At 51.4% G+C, this 19,065-nt stretch overlaps 2 protein-coding genes across 11 annotated transcripts in view; one reads left to right on the plus strand and one right to left on the minus strand.

Annotated features, from left to right (window-relative positions):
* Positions 1–1,059: 1,059 nt before the first annotated feature.
* On the minus strand, positions 1,060–18,541 carry pgpep1l (pyroglutamyl-peptidase I like). Of its 5 annotated transcripts, none has more exons than XM_078207262.1 (6): positions 18,522–18,541; positions 16,428–16,502; positions 13,566–13,618; positions 7,382–7,498; positions 5,840–6,066; positions 1,060–4,637 (listed from the first exon to the last, which is right to left on the minus strand). In XM_078207262.1, the coding sequence occupies exons 2-6, from the start codon at positions 16,459–16,461 to the stop codon at positions 4,463–4,465; spliced, it is 606 nt and encodes a 201-aa protein (XP_078063388.1). In that variant the 5' UTR covers positions 16,462–16,502; positions 18,522–18,541; the 3' UTR covers positions 1,060–4,462. The 5 variants fall into 5 exon arrangements, with proteins under 5 accessions (XP_078063388.1, XP_078063387.1, XP_078063389.1 ...); XM_078207261.1 differs by lacking the exon at positions 18,522–18,541 and adding an exon at positions 18,411–18,433; XM_078207263.1 differs by lacking the exon at positions 18,522–18,541 and adding an exon at positions 18,313–18,424 and having other exon boundaries at positions 5,929–6,066.
* Positions 18,356–19,065, plus strand: part of LOC144489417 (protein FAM169B-like) — a 32,504-nt gene continuing 31,794 nt past the window's right edge. For 5 of the 6 annotated variants that reach the window (XR_013496968.1, XR_013496969.1, XM_078207254.1 and 2 more), the window contains exon 1: positions 18,356–18,414. The gene's annotated coding sequence lies outside the window, so the exon portion shown is untranslated. The remainder of the gene's footprint in view (positions 18,415–19,065) is intronic. The other variant, XM_078207255.1, reaches the window with a different exon arrangement.

Consider the following 19,065-nt stretch of genomic DNA (forward strand, 5'->3'; position numbering starts at 1 on the left):
AGTTATTGAGCCCTTGGTCCAAATAATTTGATGCATGTTGTTATCCCACAATGTCGCAACTAACACAGTGGTTATGGGTACAATACAGTGTCAACTGTAGCTCCAACACTCTGAATCAGGCAATGGCCCAGTGGTATTATCGCCAGACTATTAATCCAGAAACTCAGCTAATGTTCTGGGGACCAAAAGAGAAAACGCTGGAAAATCTCAGCAGGTCTGGCAGCATCTGTAAGGAGAGAAAAGAGCTGACGTTTCGAGTCCAGATGACCCTTTGTCAAAGCTAAAAGGCAGAGAAAGTGGGAGATATGCTGCAGAGGGAAGGAATGAAAGATGAGTCATAGCCACAGAAACCAGGGGAAAAGACAGCTAATGGCTGTCCACAGAGAGAATAAAGGGTGTAAATGGCCAAACGGCAGAGAAGCTGTAAGCTGTGACAGTTGTGCTTGCCTTCATCGGCCGGGGCATTGAGTTTAAAAATTGGCAAGTCGTGTTGCTGCTTTATAGAACCTTAGTTAGGCCGCACTTGGAATATAGTGTTCAATTCTGGTTGCCACACTACCAGAAGGATGTGGAGGCTTTGGAGAGGGTACAGAAAAGATTTACCAGGATGTTGCCTGGTATGGAGGGCATTAGCTATGAGGAGAGGTTGGAGAAACTTGGTTTGTTCTCACTGGAACGACGGAGGTTGAGGGGAGACCTGATAGAAGCCTACAAGATTATGAGGGGCATGGACAGAGTGGATAGTCAGAAGCTTTTTCCCAGGGTGGAAGAGTCAATTACTAGGGGGCAAGGTTTAAAAGAGATGTACGAGGCAGATTTTTTACACAGATAGTGGTGGGTGCCTGGAGCTCGTTGCCGGGGGAGGTAGTGGAAGCGGATACGGTAGTGACTTTTAAGGGGCGTCTTGACAAGTACATGAATGAGATGGGAATAGAAGGATATGGTCCCCAGAAGTGTAGGGGGTCCCCGTCGCTGGTGCCCATGTCCCACGAATGAATAAAAAAAGATCAGGGAGAGCTGGGTTTGACGCTCACTAGTAAGAAATCTCACAACACCAGGTTAAAGTCCAACAGGTTTATTTGGTAGCAAATACCATAAGCTTTCGGAGCACTGCTCCTTTGTCAGATGGAGTGGATATCTGCTCTCAAACAGTGCACAGACACAGAAATCAAGTTACAGAATACTAATTAGAATGCGAATCTCTACAACCAGCCAGGTCTTAAAGGTACAGACAATGTGGGTGGAGGGAGCATTCAACACAGGTTAAAGAGATGTGTATTGTCTCCAGACAGAACAGCTAGTGAGATTCTACAAGCCCAGGAGGCAAGCTGTGGGGGTTACTGATAATGTGACATAAATCCAACATCCCGGTTTAGGCCTTTGACGCCCACTCCAGAGACTTAACTATTTAATCCATTGATGTACCCAGTACATTGCAGTATGGGCGGGGGGGGCTGTGGGAGGGGTCACCTCCTCAGAGGAGACATTGGATCACTGGTCCAATGATTGGATCACTATAGAACGCTGGTTAGGCCACATTTGGAGTACTGCGTCCAGTTCTGGTCGCCGCACTACGGAAGTGGAGGCGTTAGAGAGAGTGCAGAGAAGGTTTACCAGGATGTTGCCTGTAATGGAGGGTCTTAGCTATGAGGAGAGATTGGGTAAACTGGGGTTGTTCTCCCTGGAAAGACGGAGAATGAGGGGAGATCTAATAGAGGTGTACAAGATTATGAAGGGGATAGATGGGGTGAACGGTGGGAAGCTTTTTCCCAGATCAGAAGTGACGTTCACGAGGGGTCACGGGCTCAAGGTGAGAGGGGCGAAGTATAACTCAGATATTAGAGGGATGTTTTTTACACAGAGGGTGGTGGGGGCCTGGAATGCGCTGCCAAGTAGGGTGGTGGAGGCAGGCACGCTGACATCGTTTAAGACTTACCTGGCTAGTCACATGAGCAGCCTGGGAATGGAGGGATACAAACGATTGGTCTAGTTGGACCAAGGAGCGGCACAAGCTTGGAGGGCCGAAGGGCCTGTTTCCTGTGCTGTACTGTTCTTTGGTGGGCTAACTCCTGGCCCATCTGGGTTCTGAGTGTGGCCCCCACGAGACATTATGTTGACCGTTGCCCCAGGCGTAGGATTACCACATTCCACTGATTCCTGTCCGTGTAGTTTTTTTTTCCTACCAGTGTGACTGAAGTGACTCTCGTAAAGCAAGGGGTGAGTGAAGTGGGGTGGGTGCTGATTGCTCACAGCACTGACTCTGAGAGCCGTGCGCTCCCTCTGTGTCCAAAGTGTCAATATTTCTTTTGTTCTTACCATTTGAAGTTGATAGTTTTATTAATATATAAACGATAAAGTATTTTCTATAACACATTATGAAATATTCGGCGGGTATGACATGTACTTAGCCTTATTCATGGTGAGTGAACAAGCCCGATTTCAATCCTGTGGCCTACTCAGACGAAGGAGGGCCACTCACTCGCCTGGGCTGCCCCAATCACTGGATTAAACCAAGGCCCTTTCTCTCACACTCCCACGACTCTATTTCTGAGAAGGTCAAGGCGGTTTATCTGACCATTCTAAAATCATAAAGTTTACTGCACGCAGAGAGGCCATTTGGCCCATCGTGTCTGCATGGGCTGGGAAATGACCCCTCACCCCCTCAACACTCTAACCCCACTTTCCAGTACTGGATGAAAGCAAATGACTGCGGATGCTGGAATCTGAAACCGAGAGAGAAAATGCTGGAGAATCTCGGCAGGTCTGGCTTTGACGACGGGTCATCTGGACTCTCTCCTTGCAGATGCTGCCAGACCTGCTGAGATTTTCCAGCATTTTCTCTTTCGGTCCCACTTTTCCAGCATTTGTTCCCTAGAATCATAGAATCCCCGCAGTGCAGAGGGAGGCTATTCGGCCCATCGAGGCGGCACGGTAGCGCAGTGGTTAGCACTGCTGCTTCGCAGCTCCAGGGACCTGGGTTCGATTCCCGGCTCGGGTCACTGTCTGTGTGGAGTTTGCACATTCTCCTCGTGTCTGCGTGGGTTTCCTCCGGGTGCTCCGGTTTCCTCCCACACTCCAAAGATGTGCAGGTTAGGTTGATTGGCCATGCTAAAATTGCCCCTTAGTGTCCTGAGATGCGTAGGTTAGAGGGATTAGTGGGTAGATATGGGGGTAGGGCCTGGGTGGGATTGTGATCGGTGCAGACTCGATGGGCTGAATGGCCTCTTTCTGCACTGTAGGGTTTCTATGAGTTTATGAGTTCTATGAGCCTGCACCGACAACAATCCTATCTATCCCCGTAACCCAGTGTCCGTAGCCTTGTAGGTTACGGTGCTTGGCGTACATATCCAGACACATGTTTAGTGGGTTGAGGGTTGCTGCCTTTACTAACCTTTCAGGCAGCGAATTCCTCACCCTCACAACCCTCTGGGTGAAGTAATTTTCCTTCACCTCTCCTCTAATCTTTCTGCCAGTCATTTTAAATCTACAATCCCTAGTCTGCTAAAATGAATAAGTAATTTTTTAAAAATTCATTCGTGGGACATGGGCGTCGCTGGCTGGCCAGCATTTATTGCCCATCCCTAGTTGCCCGAGGGCAGTTGAGAGTCAACCACATTGCTGTGGCTCTGGAGTCACATGTAGGCCAGACCGGGTAAGGATGGCAGATTTCCTTCCCTAAAGGACATTAGTGAACCAGATTGGTTTTTCCGACAATGGTTTCATGGTCATCAGTAGATTCTTAATTCCAGATATTTTTAATTGAATTCAAATTCCACCATCTGCCGTGGCGGGATTCGAACCCGGGTCCCCAGAACATCAGCTGAGTTTCTGGATTAATAGTCTAGGTCATCGACTCCCTCTTACCACCTTGCTGTTTGTGAGATCTTGCTGTCCATACATTGGCTGCCACATTTCCTACATTGCAACAAACTTATTTTAAAAGTTTATTTATTAGTGTCACAAGTAAAGCTAACATTAACACTGCAAAGAAGTTACTGTGAAAATCCCCTTGTCGCCACACTCCAGTGCCTGTTCGGGTACACTGAGGGAGAATTTAGCATAGCCAATCTACCTAACCCGCACATCTTTGGACTGTGGGAGGAAATCGGAACACCCGGAGGAAACCCACGCAGATACGGGGAGAACATGACCCAAGCCAGGAATTGAACCAGGGTCCCTGGCGCTGTGAGGAAGCAGTGCTTGCCACCGTGATGGGAACTAGGGATTTCTGGAAAGGTTTATTTTTCGAATGAGGGTGAAGATTGATGTGGGGCAAACTTGGAGCCAAGTCTCAAGATGGTATGAGGAAAGGCGGCGAACCAGAGAAGGTGTTGATGTCCTGTGAGCGTAGCAGGGGTGAGTGAGACGAGACTTGTCCTCTCTGTGGGTGAGGATGGGGGTGGAGTGACCCCATGGGCGATTCACCGTCCCTCCTCCGAGCGCTTTTACAACAACTGCCCACTCACACTCGATGGAGCTCCGTCTCCAGCTGCTCCAGCATTTCCCGTACAATCAGCTGGAGAATCTTTCCAAAAATCCCGGACGTAATCCCGTCTTTCAGCTGAGGGATGTGAATGAAGGCAGCCTTTCTGTCGCCATGGTGAAGTGAAAGGTAATAAGCGTAATCGCAGAGATACCTGAGGAAAATATTTTTCAGGTCAGTTGGTCAGGTGAACAGTTTGACGTGGGTCAGTGTCTGATTCCCCCACACGGTGACGGGACGGGGGTCTCTGATTCCCCCACACGGTGACGGGACGGGGGTCTGTGATTCCCCCACACGGTGACGGGACGGGGGTCTGTGATTCCCCCACACGGTGACGGGACGGGGGTCTGTGATTCCCCCACACGGTGACGGGACGGGGGTCTGTGATTCCCCCACACGGTGACGGGACAGGGGTCTCTGATTCCCCCACACGGTGATGGGACAGGGGGGTCTGTGATTCCCCCACACGGTGACGGGACAGGGGTCTGTGATTCCCCCACACGGTGACGGGACGGGGGTCTGTGATTCCCCCACACGGTGATGGGACGTGGAAACTTGGTAAAGGGCAGGTGAGGGTGTTGAGATCTCATTGAATCCCAGTTCAGCTCGAGTCTGAGGGCCGTGTATGAGAAAGTGGGACAGAGAATGAGATGGTGATTGCTGTCAGAATCTGGTTGAGTGAGAGTTCGTGCTGGGAGGTTGGGTGAGAGCGATCGTTCGCATTCTAAAATCTCATTTACAAAGTTAGTCATAGAATCATAGAAGTTTACAGCATGGAAACAGGCCCTTCGGCCCAACTTGTCCATGCCACCCTTTATGTCTTAACAACTAAGCTAGTCCCAATTGCCCGTGTTTGGCCCATATCCCTCTATACCCATCGTACCCATGTAACTGTCTAAACGCTTTTTAAAAGACAAAATTGTACCCGCCTCTACCTCTGGCAGCTTGTTCCAGAAACTCACCACCCTCTGTGTGAAATAATTGCCCCTCTGGACACTTTTGTATCTCTCCCCTCTCACCTTAAACCTAAACCCTCTAATTTTGGACTCCCCTACCTTTGGGAAAAGATATTGACTATCTAGCTGATCTGTGCCCCTCATTATTTTATAGACCTCTATAAGATCACCCCTCAGCCTCCTACGCTCCAGAGAAAAAAATCCCAGTCTATCCATCCTCTCCTTATAACTCAATCCATCAAGTCCCGGTAGCATCCTAGTAAATCTTTTCTGCACTCTTTCTAGTTTAATAATATCCTTTCTATAATATAAGTCTTTCTATAAGTTGATGGAATTGCTGCATTTGGGCGGTTTTAAGAAGGGGATGAGTTTCTGGAGTGTTGGCGGTTCTGTTATTCACCTCCCTGCGTCCCGAGAATAAATGATTCCAATCTCCGTCCCCGATAATCTCTTCCAGATTGCTCGCATGTTGATGACTGACTCAATCACCTTGGGACCTCCTTCGACACAGCAGTTTCCCGTGGGACACAAGCCACTGACATCGCGATCTTTGTATCCGTGATTCTTGCCGCACTGTTCCAGAATAATCACCTTCGATGCTGTTGCTACTCCAACGTGGACAGCCAGCTGGACAGGATAGGAAGCACAGGGTTCGATCAGTTGGAGGCACAAGTGGTGCGTCTTCTGATAGCTCTGGCTCTTGCTGGGGTACAGAGTTCACGGCCCTCTGCCCTCTGCCCTTTCGAGCCCACAGTCTCACTCTGGCAGCATCACAGTGCAGCCCACCTGAGCCTTACCGGTCGTTAATACCCACACCCATGTGTTCACAGACATGTACATGTGCTCACACACACATGCTTACACGCAACACACATGCTTACACGCAACACACACCCACACAAATAGATACTCGGGTCTTGCTGGAAAAGATGCATGCTGTCGAAGCTTTTCCCCGTGCACCCATCAGGGCAAATTCGCAAAAATGTCAAATCTCGAAGGAAACACCTATTTACACTGTCTGGGGGGAGAATGCTGATTGGTTGGCAAATTGGTTCATACATGCACACACACACACACACACGCACAGACACACACACACGCACAGACACACACACACGCACAGACACACAGACACACGCACAGACACACACACACGCACACACACACGCACACAGACACACACACACACGCACAGACACACACACGCGCACAGACACACACGCACAGACACACACACGCACAGACACACACACACGCACAGACACACACACACACGCACACAGACACACACAGACACACACAGACACATACACAGACACACACACACACAGACACACACACACAGACACACACACACACACAGACACACACACTCACATAGACACACACACAGACACATATACGCACACAGATGTACACACGCACACACATAGATGCACACACACAGACGCACATTCGCACAGACGCACACTCACACAGATGCACACTCACACAGACGCAGACACGCACACAGACACACACACACACACAGACACATACATGCACATAGATGCACACTCACACATACACACACGCTCACACAGACACATGAATGTACACAGATGCACACACTCAGACACATACACACAGAGACACATACACGCGCATAGACACACACACACAGACACGCACACAGATACATGCACGTATGCACATTGACACAAACTCACACACTCACACAGCTGCACGCACACATACAGATACACACACACACACACACACCCGTGTGCACGCGTACTCTCCCCGCCAGGGGGCAAATGAGTATCTATCGGCACTGCGATCTCTGGCATTTCTTCCTCTGTCCACACTCTGCGTCAGTTACAAACTGTGAGAGGATCCGGTCGCTCAGAGCAACCCGAGTGGGTCAGTGCCAGCGGAATCAGCGGAGAAAGATGAAAGAAACCTGCGGATGTTGCGTTTCCCACATCCTGGTCACCAGCTCCCGGGTGCGGTGATAGTGAACGGGCAGTTCCACGGTTTCCACTCGGATGTTCTCCCCCAGGCCCAATTCCTTCAGCTCCTGGGGAGTCATTAAAAAAATCATTAACGACATGTCGAATTATTACTCCAGGTCCATATCACATCTGGAATAGCGAATGCAGATTGTGTCTCCAAAACTCAGTAAGGGTATTGGAGGTGGGACAGCGAAGGTTCACTCGACTGGTTCCTGGGATGAGGGGGTTGCCAGGTGATGAGGGACTGAGTGAATTGGGTCCATTCTCTCTGGAGTTTAGAAGAATGAGAGGTGATCTCATTGAAGCCTGCAAGATTCTGAAGGGGTTTGATAGGGTGGACACTGAGATTGTTTCCACTGCTCGGGGAATCTAAAACCCGGGGGCACAGTCTCAGGATACAGGTCGATCATTTGGGACTGAGATGAGGAACCATAGAATCCCTACAGTGCAGATAGAGGCCATTCGGCCCATCGAGTCTGCACCGACCACAATCCCACCCAGGGCTCATCCCCATAACCCGATGCATTTACCCTAGCTAGTCCCCCTGACACTAAGTGGGAAATTTTGCATGGCCAATCCACCTAACCCGCACATCTTTAGACTGTGGGAGGAAACCGGAGCACCCGGAGGAAACCCACGCAGACATGGGGAGAATGTGCAGGCTCCACACAGACAGTGACCCAAGCCGGGAATCGAACCCAGGTCTCTGGCGCTGTGAGGCAGCAGTGCTAACCACTGCGCCACCGTGTTATCCGAACTTTCTTCACTCAGAGGGCTGTGAATTTTTGGAATTCTTTACCATAGAGGTTTACAGCATGGAAACAGGCCCTTTGACCCAACTTGTCCATGCTGCCCAGTTTTTCCCATTAAGCTAGTCCCAATTGCCCACGCTGGAGTCATAGAGTGGCACCGGTTTCCTCCCATAGTCTAAAGATGTGCGGGTTAGGTGGATTGGCCATGCAAAATTTCCCACTTAGTGTCAGGGAGACTGCTGTCTCACAGCGCCAGGGACCCGGGTTCGATTCCCGGCTTGGGTCACTGTCTGTGCGATGTCTGCACATTCTCACCGTGTCTGTGTGGGTTTCCTCCGGGTGCTCCGGTTTCCTCCCACACTCCAAAGATGTGTAGTTTAGGGAGATTAGTGGGGTAAATACATGGGATTACAGAAAAGGGGCCTGGCTGGGACACCCTGTTGGAGAGTAAGCGCAGACTCGATGGGCCGAATGACCTCCTTCTGCACTGTTGGGATTCTATCTCAGTGAGCCTCAAGTTTGAAATCGGGCTTGTTCACTCATCATGAATAAGATTAAATACATTTAATACCCGGTGAATATTTCACAGCGGGTTATAGAAAATGCTCAATCATTTATATACGAATAGATTCGATCAATTTCCAATGGGAAGAACAAAAGAAATATTGAAGCTTCGGACACAGAGCGCGGCTCTCACAGTCGATGCTGTGAGCAATCAGCACCCACCTCACTTCACTCACCCCCTTTGCTTTATGTGGGAGCCACTTCAGTCAAATCGGGAGGGAAAAAATTCCGCGGGCGGGAGTCAGCGGACGGTGGTAACCTGCGCCTGGGGCAACGGTCAACACAATGTCCAGTGGGGGCCGCACTCAGAACCCAGATAGGCCGCATGTGGCCCCCCGGGGGTCACGGGTTGCCCTCCCGCTGATCCAGAGCGTTACCTAACCAGCACGTCTTTGAGACTGTGGGAGGAAACCGGAGCACCCGGAGGAAACCCACGCAGACACGGGGAGAATGTGCAGACTCCGCACAGACAGTGACCCAAGTCGGGAATCGAACCGGGGTCCCTGGCGCTGTGAGGCAGCAGTGCTAACCACTGTGCCACCGTGCCACCCCTAACATCGGCATCTAAAGGGTGAAGCAGGATTGTAGCCCCAGGCATCATCTCTGAACAGAGTTCTTGCATTTTGCCCTGACAGCAGCAACATCGATTAAACCTGTTCGTTCAAGTTCCCAAACCGAAAAGCCAAAACAATCCCTGACGCTGAGAGTCGGGGAGTAAACAGCAGCTCCGTCTGAACAACTAAACTCCATCCGCGAGGAATGGACTTCCAACCAAACTCAAGATTCAAAACACTGCTGTAAAATCAATCTCACACACACTGACACACACACTCACTCACACACACACTGACACACACACTGACACACACACTCACTCACACACACACTGACACACACACTGACACACACACTGACACACACACTCACTCACACACACACTGACACACACACTGACACACACACTCACTCACACACACACTGACACACACACTCACTCACACACACACTGACACACACACTCACTCACACACACACTGACACACACACTCACTCACACACACACTGACACACACACACACTGACACACACACTCACTCACACACTCACTCACGCACACACTGACACACACTGACACACACACTCACACACACTGACACACACACTGACACACACACACTGACACACACACACTGACACACACACTCACTCACACACACACTGACACACACACTCACTCACACACATACTGACACACACACTCACACACACTCACTCACACACACACTGACACACACACACTGACACACACACTCACTCACACACACTCACTCACACATACTGACACACACACTGACACACACACACTGACACACACACACTGACACACACACACACTGACACACACACTCACTCACACACTCACTCACGCACACACTGACACACACTGACACACACCCTCACACACACACTCACACACACTGACACACACACTGACACACACACACTGACACACACACACTGACACACACACTCACTCACACACACACTGACACACACACTCACTCACACACACACTGACACACACACTCACTCACACACACACTGACACACACACTGACACACACACTCACTCACACACACTCACTCACACATACTGACACACACACTGACACACACACACTGACACACACACTGACACACACATATTGACACACACACTGACACACACACTGACACACACACACTGACACACACACTCACTCACACACACTCACTCACACACACACTGACACACACACTCACTCACACACACTGACACACACACTGACACACACATTGACACACACACACTGACACACACACTCACTCTCACACACTGACACACACACACTCACACACACACTGACACACACACTGACACACACACTGACACACACACTCACTCACACACACACTCACACACACACTCACACACACACTGACACACACACACTGACACACACACTGACATACATGCTGACACACACAAACACTGACACACACACTGACACACACACACTGACATACATACTGACGCACACACTGACATACATACGGACACACACAGACACTGACACAGACACTGACACACACACACTGACATACATACTGACACACACACTGATACACAAACTGACACACACACTGACATACATACTGACACACACAGACACTGACACACACACTGACATACATACTGACACACATACTGACACACATACTGACACACACACTCACTCACACACACACTGACATACATGCTGACACACACACTGACACACACTGACACACATACACACACACTGACATACATACTGACACACACACTGACACATACACTCACTCACACACTCACACTGACATACATACTGACACACACACTGACATACATACTGACACACACACACTGACATACACACTGACACACTCTCACTCACACACACACACTGACATACATACTGACACCCACCCACACACGCACACACGCACACTGACACACACACACACTCACACACACACACACACACACTGACACACACTCATACTCACACACACACTGACATACACACTGACACACACCCACACCACACACACACTCACACACACACACTCACTCTCACACACACACAAACACACTCACGCACACTCACCCTCACACAGTCACACACACAGTCACACACACACACTCACATTTACACACATTGACACACACATACACACACACTGCACACTGAACAATATCCTTTGTCTGCATAGCGCGCAAGAAACACTTTTCATTGTATCCCAATATATGTGACAACAATAAATCAAATCAAATATAAAATTAAAAACAATCACACACACAGTGCAGCACTCCCTCAGTACTGACCCTCTGACAGTGCGGCACTCCCTCAGCACTGACCCTCTGACAGTGCAGCACCCCCTCAGCACTGACCCTCTGACAGTGCGGCACTCCCTCAGCACTGACCCTCTGACTGTGCGGCACTCCCTCAGCACTGACCCTCTGACAGTGCGGCACTCCCTCAGCGCTGACCCTCTGACAGTGCGGCACTCCCTCAGTGCTGACCCTCTGACAGTGCGGCACTCCCTCAGCACTGACCCTCTGACAGTGCGGCACTCCCTCAGCACTGACCCTCTGACAGTGCGGCACTCCCTCAGCGCTGACCCTCTGACAGTGCGGCACTCACTCAGCACTGACCCTCTGACAGTGCGGCACTCCCTCAGCACTGACCCACTGACAGCGTGGCACTCCCTCAACACTGACCCTCTGACAGTGCGGCACTCCCGCAGCACTGACCCTCTGACAGTGCGGCACTCCCTCAGTACTGACCCTCTGACAATGCGGCACTCCCTCAGCACTGACCCTCTGACAGTGCGGCACTCCCTCAGCACTGACCCACTGACAGTGCGGCACTCCCTCAGCACTGACCCTCTGACAGTGCGGCACTCCCTCAGCACTGACCCTCTGACAGTGCGGCACTCCCTCAGCACTGACCCTCTGACAGTGCGGCACTCCCTCATTACTGACCCTCTGACAGTGCGGCACTCCCTCAGCACTGACCCTCTGACAGTGCGGCACTCCCTCAGCACTGACCCTCTGACAGTGCGGCACTCCCTCAGCACTGACCCTCTGACAGCGCGGCACTCCCTCAGCACTGACCCTCTGACAGTGCGGCACTCCCTCAGCACTGACCCTCTGACAGTGCGGCACTCCCTCTGTACTGACCCTCTGACAGTGCGGCACTCCCTCAGCACTGACCCTCTGACAGTGCGGCACTCCCTCAGTACTGACCCTCTGACAGTGCGGCACTCCCTCAGCACTGACCCTCTGACAGTGCGGCACTCCCTCAGCACTGACCCTCTGACAGTGCGGCACTCCCTCAGCACTGACCCTCTGACAGTGCGGCACTCCCTCAGCACTGACCCTCTGACAGTGCGGCACTCCCTCAGCACTGACCCTCTGACAGTGCGGCACTCCCTCAGCTCTGACCCTCTGACAGCGCGGCACTCCCTCAGTACTGACCCTCTGACAGTGCGGCACTCCCTCAGCACTGACCCTCTGACAGTGCGGCACTCCCTCAGTACTGACCCTCTGACAGTGCGGCACTCCCTCAGCACTGACCCTCTGACAGTGCGGCACTCCCTCAGCACTGACCCTCTGACAGTGCGGCACTCCCTCAGCACTGACCCTCTGACAGTGCGGCACTCCCTCAGCACTGACCCTCTGACAGTGCGGCACTCCCTCAGCTCTGACCCTCTGACAGCGCGGCACTCCCTCAGCGCTGACCCTCTGACAGTGCGGCACTCCCTCAGTACTGACCCTCTGACAGCGCGGCACTCCCTCAGCACTGACCCTCTGACAGTGCGGCACTCCCTCAGCACTGACCCTCTGACAGTGCGGCACTCCCTCAGCACTGACCCTCTGACAGTGCGGCACTCCCTCAGCACTGACCCTCTGACAGTGCGGCACTCCCTCAGCACTGACCCTCTGACAGTGCGGCACTCCCTCAGCACTGACCCTCTGACAGCGCGGCACTCCCTCAGCACTGACCCTCTGACAGTGCGGCACTCCCTCAGCACTGACCCTCTGACAGTGCGGCACTCCCTCAGCACTGACCCTCTGACAGTGCGGCACTCCCTCAGCATTGCGCTGCAGTGTCTGCCCAGGTTCTGTGGTCAGCGTTGAGTGTGTGACCTCTGGCTCTGAGCCAGCACGGACAGTGATGGACAGTCAGAGAGCTGGATGTTCATGGAATTCTCGAGTTGGCCTCTGTACCTGAACGGCAGCCCAGCTGGGGTTCCTGATATACTGACGGAATGGACCAAAACCTGGGAAGCGGAGGAAGGATAAGAGTGAAATAGGTGAGAGAAATGTCAACAACTTTTCTATGTTTCTATGGGAGAGGTTAGGGGGATGTTTTTCACACAGAGGGTGGTGAACGAGTGGAATCGGCTGCCGTCAGTGGTGGTGGAGGCGAACTCAATAGGGTCTTTTAAGAGACTCCTGGATGAGTACATGGGACTTAATAGGATGGAGGGTTATAGGTAGGCCTAAAAGGTAGGGATATGTTCAGCACAACTTGTGGGGCCGAAGGGCCTGTTTTGTGCTGTAGTTTTTCTATGTTCTATGTTTGTAACTTTCAAACAGTCTCAGATCCCACAACAAGGGGGACAGGTTAGGAAAATCAAGTGAGTTCTGAGAGAGTGCCACACTGTCAGAGGGTCAGTGCTGAGGGAGTGCCGCACTGTCAGAGGGTCAGTGCTGAGGGAGTGCCGCACTCTCAGAGGGTCAGTGCTGAGGGAGTGCCGCACTGTCAGAGGGTCAGTGCTGAGGGAGTGCCGCACTCTCAGAGGGTCAGTGCTGAGGGAGTGCCGCACTGTCAGAAGGTCAGTACTGAGGGAGTGCCGCACTCTCAGAGGGTCAGTGCTGAGGGGCGCCTGTTCGGGTCAATCAACCTAACCAGCACGTCTTTCAGGAAACCGGAGCACCCGGAGGAAACCCACGCAGACATGGGGAGAACGTGCAGACTCCACACAGACAGTGACCCAAGCTGGGAATCGAACCCTGGCGCTGTGAGACAGCAGTGTTAACCACTGTTCCACCATTGAATAGGACAGGGGGTGGCGTGAATATTTCCGAGATGGAGTGTTGAGAGAACTATTGATCTTTCTCTTCAACCTGGACAATCAGAAGGATCTCAGTGGCGTCCTTTGGCCCAGGGCGTTTCAGAATGTTCCAGTGACCCTTCTTCTTGCAAGGAAGCATCTGGAAGCCCAAGTCCAGCTTCATAGCAAAGCTCACAAACTGGGAAGGAAGAGGAGGAAGTTATAGATAGAATCATAGAATCCCTACAGTGCAGAAGGAGGCCATTCAGCCCATCGAGTCTGCACCAACTACAGTCCCACCCAGGCTCTATCCCCATAACCCCATGCATTTACGCTAGCTTGTACCCCTGACACTGAGGGGCAATTTAGCACGGCCAATCCACCTAACCCACACATCTTTGGACTTGTGGGAGGAAACTGGGGCACCCGGAGGAAACCCACACAGACACTAAAGAGAACGTGCAGACTCCATACAGACAGTGACCCAAGGCCGGAATTGAACCCGGGTCCCTGGCGCTGTGAGGCAGCGCTGCTAACCACTGGGCCACCGTGCCGCCCTCTGTCACTGCAAAGAAGTTGGCTTCTTCCCATTGCTGTCGGAAGTCAGCCTCTAATTAACCCTGTTCCTCTCACTGTCACAACTGTGACATGTACGGGTTAGTATTGGCAGGGCAGACAATGACACACACATGGAAACAGGGGTGATGACCAATAGTGTCCCCAGATCCCAGCGAAATGGCAAATGCCTCCTTGACAGATCATGGTGGACAGGCTAAATAACTAAATGGGTGATTTTTCTACGAAGCAAGTTTATACAGAGAAAGGAGATCAGTTAGCAGATAACAAATAACAGTAGACCCAAAACATGCACCCAAAATTAAAAATAAATTTAATTAAAACATATCTGTGGAACACCTTTCGATTTGTTTTGGAGTTTTTCAGCTGATTTAGAATTCCAAGATTTGATTTGATTTTGATTTATTATTGTCTCATGTATTGGGATACAGTGAAAAGTATTGTTTCTTGCGCGCAGTTTATTTTATTCTTTAAGTTTATTTATTCTTGTCACAAGAAACAGACAAAGCATACCGTTCATAGAGAAGGAAAGGAGAGGGTGCAGAATGTAGTGTTACAGTCATAGCTAGGGTGTAGAGAAAGATCAACTTAATATAAGGTAAAGAACGAAGAACAAAGAAAATTACAGCACAGGAACAGGTCCTTCGGCCCTCCAAGCCTGCACCGACCATGCTGCCCGACTGAACTAAAACCCCCTACCCTTCCGGGGACCGTACCCCTCCATTCCCATCCTATTCATGTATTTGTCCAGACGCCCTTTAAAAGTCACTACCGTATCCGCTCCCACTACCTCCCCCGGCAACGAGTTCCAGGCACCCACCACCCTCTGTGTAAAAACACTTGCCTCGTACATCTCCTTTAAACCTTGTCCCTCACACCTTAAACCTGTGCCCCCCTAGTAATTGACTCTGCCACCCTGGGAAAAAGCTTTAAAGGTCCATTCCAAAGCCTGATGGCAGCAGGGAAGAAGTTGTTCTTGAGACGGTTGGTACGTGACCTCGGATTCAAGATTTATCCTGAATCTTGGCAGCCTTTGGATCCAGAGATGTCGGCCTAGCCAGATCCCAAAGGCCCCTTTCTCGAGAACTTGGTTTTGAATATCTCTCCCTCTTCGAGAGCAAAGCAAGTTGGCTGCCATGGAGACGTGTGCTGCCGATAGCTGGGTGAGGAGGATTCCTACTCCAGACCTATTGGGTGGGTGTTGGGCAAGGGTGTGTGTGCGGGGCTTGGTTCCAATGGCTTTGCGGTTGGGTATCCGGCTAAAGCGGGTGGGTGGCTGAAGGGTGAACTATGTGAGTGAGGTACAAGAGGGCGAGGGGAGGGGGGGATCACCTCTGAGGGGGGCGAGGAGGGGAGAATGGCAAGGATACTGGGATGGTGAAGAGTCAAGTGTCGCGATGAATCGAAGGCGAACAAAATAACCGAGAGGCCACACAAGGTAGAGAAACCGAGATACCAGTAAGCAGCACCAGCGGAGAGCCGGAATCCATGAGGAATCGGGATGAGCTGACAGTCCGTATCCGGCAGAGATCTGAATGACAAAGAGTTGCATTTATATAGCACCTTTCGCACACCAAAGAAACTTCACAGCCACCGGCGGACATTCTGAAGCACAGTGACTGTTGCAATGTGGGAAATACAGCAGCCAATTTGTACACAGCAAGCTCCCACGTACAGCAATGTGATCACCATCAGCCTTACTGGTCAAGGAGCTAGATATCGGCCAGGACACCAAGGGGGGAATGGGATTTGAGATAGAGGGTGTAGGATCTTTCGCCACCCCCTGAGAAGGTGGACAGGATCCCAGGTTCCACGTCACACCCAAAAGGTTGGCAGCCCTGAATGTGGTGCATTCCCCGCAACGGTGGCCTGAGTCTGGTGCTGGGGTGGGACAGCCTCCTGAGTTGGAGTTGTGAATTATAGAATCCCTACAGTGCAGAAGGAGGCCATTCGGCCCATCGAGTCTGCATCGACCACAAGCCCACCCAGTCCCTATCCCTGTAACCCCATGCATTTACCCTAGCTAGTCCCCCTGACACTAAGGGACAATTTAGCACGGCCAATCCACCTAACCCGCACATCTTTGGATTGTGGGAGGAAACCGGAGCACCCGGAGGAAACCCACGCAGACACGGGGAGAACGTGCAGACTCCACACAGACAGTGACCCAAGCCGGGAATTGAACCCGGGTCCTTGGCGCAGTGCTAACTATGGCCCAACTTGTCCATGCTGCCCTTTTTTTTAAATGACTAATTGCCCGCATTTGGCCCATATCCCTCTATAGCCACCTTACCCATGTAACTGTCTAAATGCATAGGGGGCACAGGTTTAAGGTGCGAGGGGCACAGGTTTAAAGGAGATGTACGAGGCAAGTGTTTTTACACAGAGGGTGGTGGGTGCCTGGAACTCGCTGCCGGGGGAGGTAGTGGAAGCAGATACGATAGTGACTTTTAAGGGGCGTCTTGACAAATACACAAATTAGAACATAGAACATAGAACATTACAGCGCAGTACAGGCCCTTCGGCCCTCGATGTTGCACCGACCAGTGGAACCAATCTAAAGCCCCTCTAATCTACACTATTCCAATATCATCCATATGTTTATCCAATAACCATTTGAATGCTCTTAATGTTGGTGAGTCCACTACTGCTGCAGGCAGGGCATTCCACGCCCTTACTACTCTCTGAGTGAAGAACCTACCTCTAACATCTGTCCTATATCTCTCACCCCTCAATTTAAAGCTATGTCCCCTCGTGCTAGCCAACACCATCCGAGGAAAAAGGCTCTCACTATCCACCCTCTGATCATCTTGTATGCCTCTATTAAGTCACCTCTTAACCTTCTTCTCTCTAACGAAAACAACCTCAAGCCCCTCAGCCTTTCCTCATAAGACCTTCCCACCGTACCAGGCAACATCCTGGTAAATCTCCTCTGCACCCTTTCCAACACTTCCACATCCTTCCAATTGGATGGGAATAGAGGGATATGGTCCCCGGAAGGGTAGGGGGTTTTAGTTCAGTTGGGCAGCATGGTCGGTGCAGGCTTGGAGGGGCCGAAGGGCCTGTTCCTGTGCTGTAATTTTCTTTGTTCTTTCCTTTCTAAAAGACATAATTGTACCCGCCTCTACTACTACCTCGGGCAGCTCGTTCCAGACACTCACCACCCTCAACTGTGCCACCGTGCCGCCCTGATGGGAAATAAATACTGGCCCAGCCAGCGACACCCACGTCCCACGAACGAATAATTAAAAAAATTCTTAGTCCCCTTCTCTTGCCCCTATTTGCCCCAACCCAGCTGCTCCGAACTCCATACTCGAGCTTTTTCCCAACCAGCTACCTACCTCTCGAACACTGACAGGAGGAGTGGAGCGGGGGGGGGGGAGGCGGAGCGAGAGCAGGGAGGAGCAGTGAAGTGGAAGCCAGTTCAACTCTGACTGACAGAGGTAAGAAATGGGGAGAGATTTCTGTGTGTCCTGGCGACAGCCGGGTGTACAAAGAACCTGACTGTCTGACCCACGGCAGGGGGAGAAACCCCCTCAAGGATTCTAACCTCTGCTGTTTCAGACTCAGAGAGAAAGTTTAAAGAGAAACGTCACAGGAATCAAAGCCTGTAAACAAAACCCGGCCACTGCCTAAAGCGGCTGACTTTACTGAGTGACTGCAGCTCCTAACTATAGACTCCACTCACCACGTCTCCAGTTTTATAAAGAAGGGAATTTTAATTTTATCCTTTTGTGGTGTGTTGGGTGTCGCTGGCTGGGCCAACGCTTGTTACCCATTCCTAATTGCCCTTGGACTGAACGTCTTGCTTGGCCATTACAGAGGGTCAGTTAAGAGACGTGGAGTGGAGTTACTGGCAACACGGTAGCACAGTGGTTAGCACTGCTGCCTCGCAGTGTCAGGGACCCGGGTTCGATTCCCGGCTTGGGTCACCGTCTGTGTGGAGTTTGCACGTTCTCCCCATGTCTGCGTGGGTTTCCTCCGGTTTCCCCCCACATTCTGAAAGACATGATGGTTAGGGTGCATTGGCCGTGCTAAATTCTCCCTCAATGTACCCGAACAGGCGCTGGGAATAGAGGGATATGGTCCCCGGA

This window comes from Mustelus asterias, unplaced genomic scaffold (genome assembly GCF_964213995.1).
Source record: "Mustelus asterias unplaced genomic scaffold, sMusAst1.hap1.1 HAP1_SCAFFOLD_2162, whole genome shotgun sequence".
In the NCBI taxonomy this organism is placed as follows: Eukaryota; Metazoa; Chordata; class Chondrichthyes; order Carcharhiniformes; family Triakidae; genus Mustelus; species Mustelus asterias.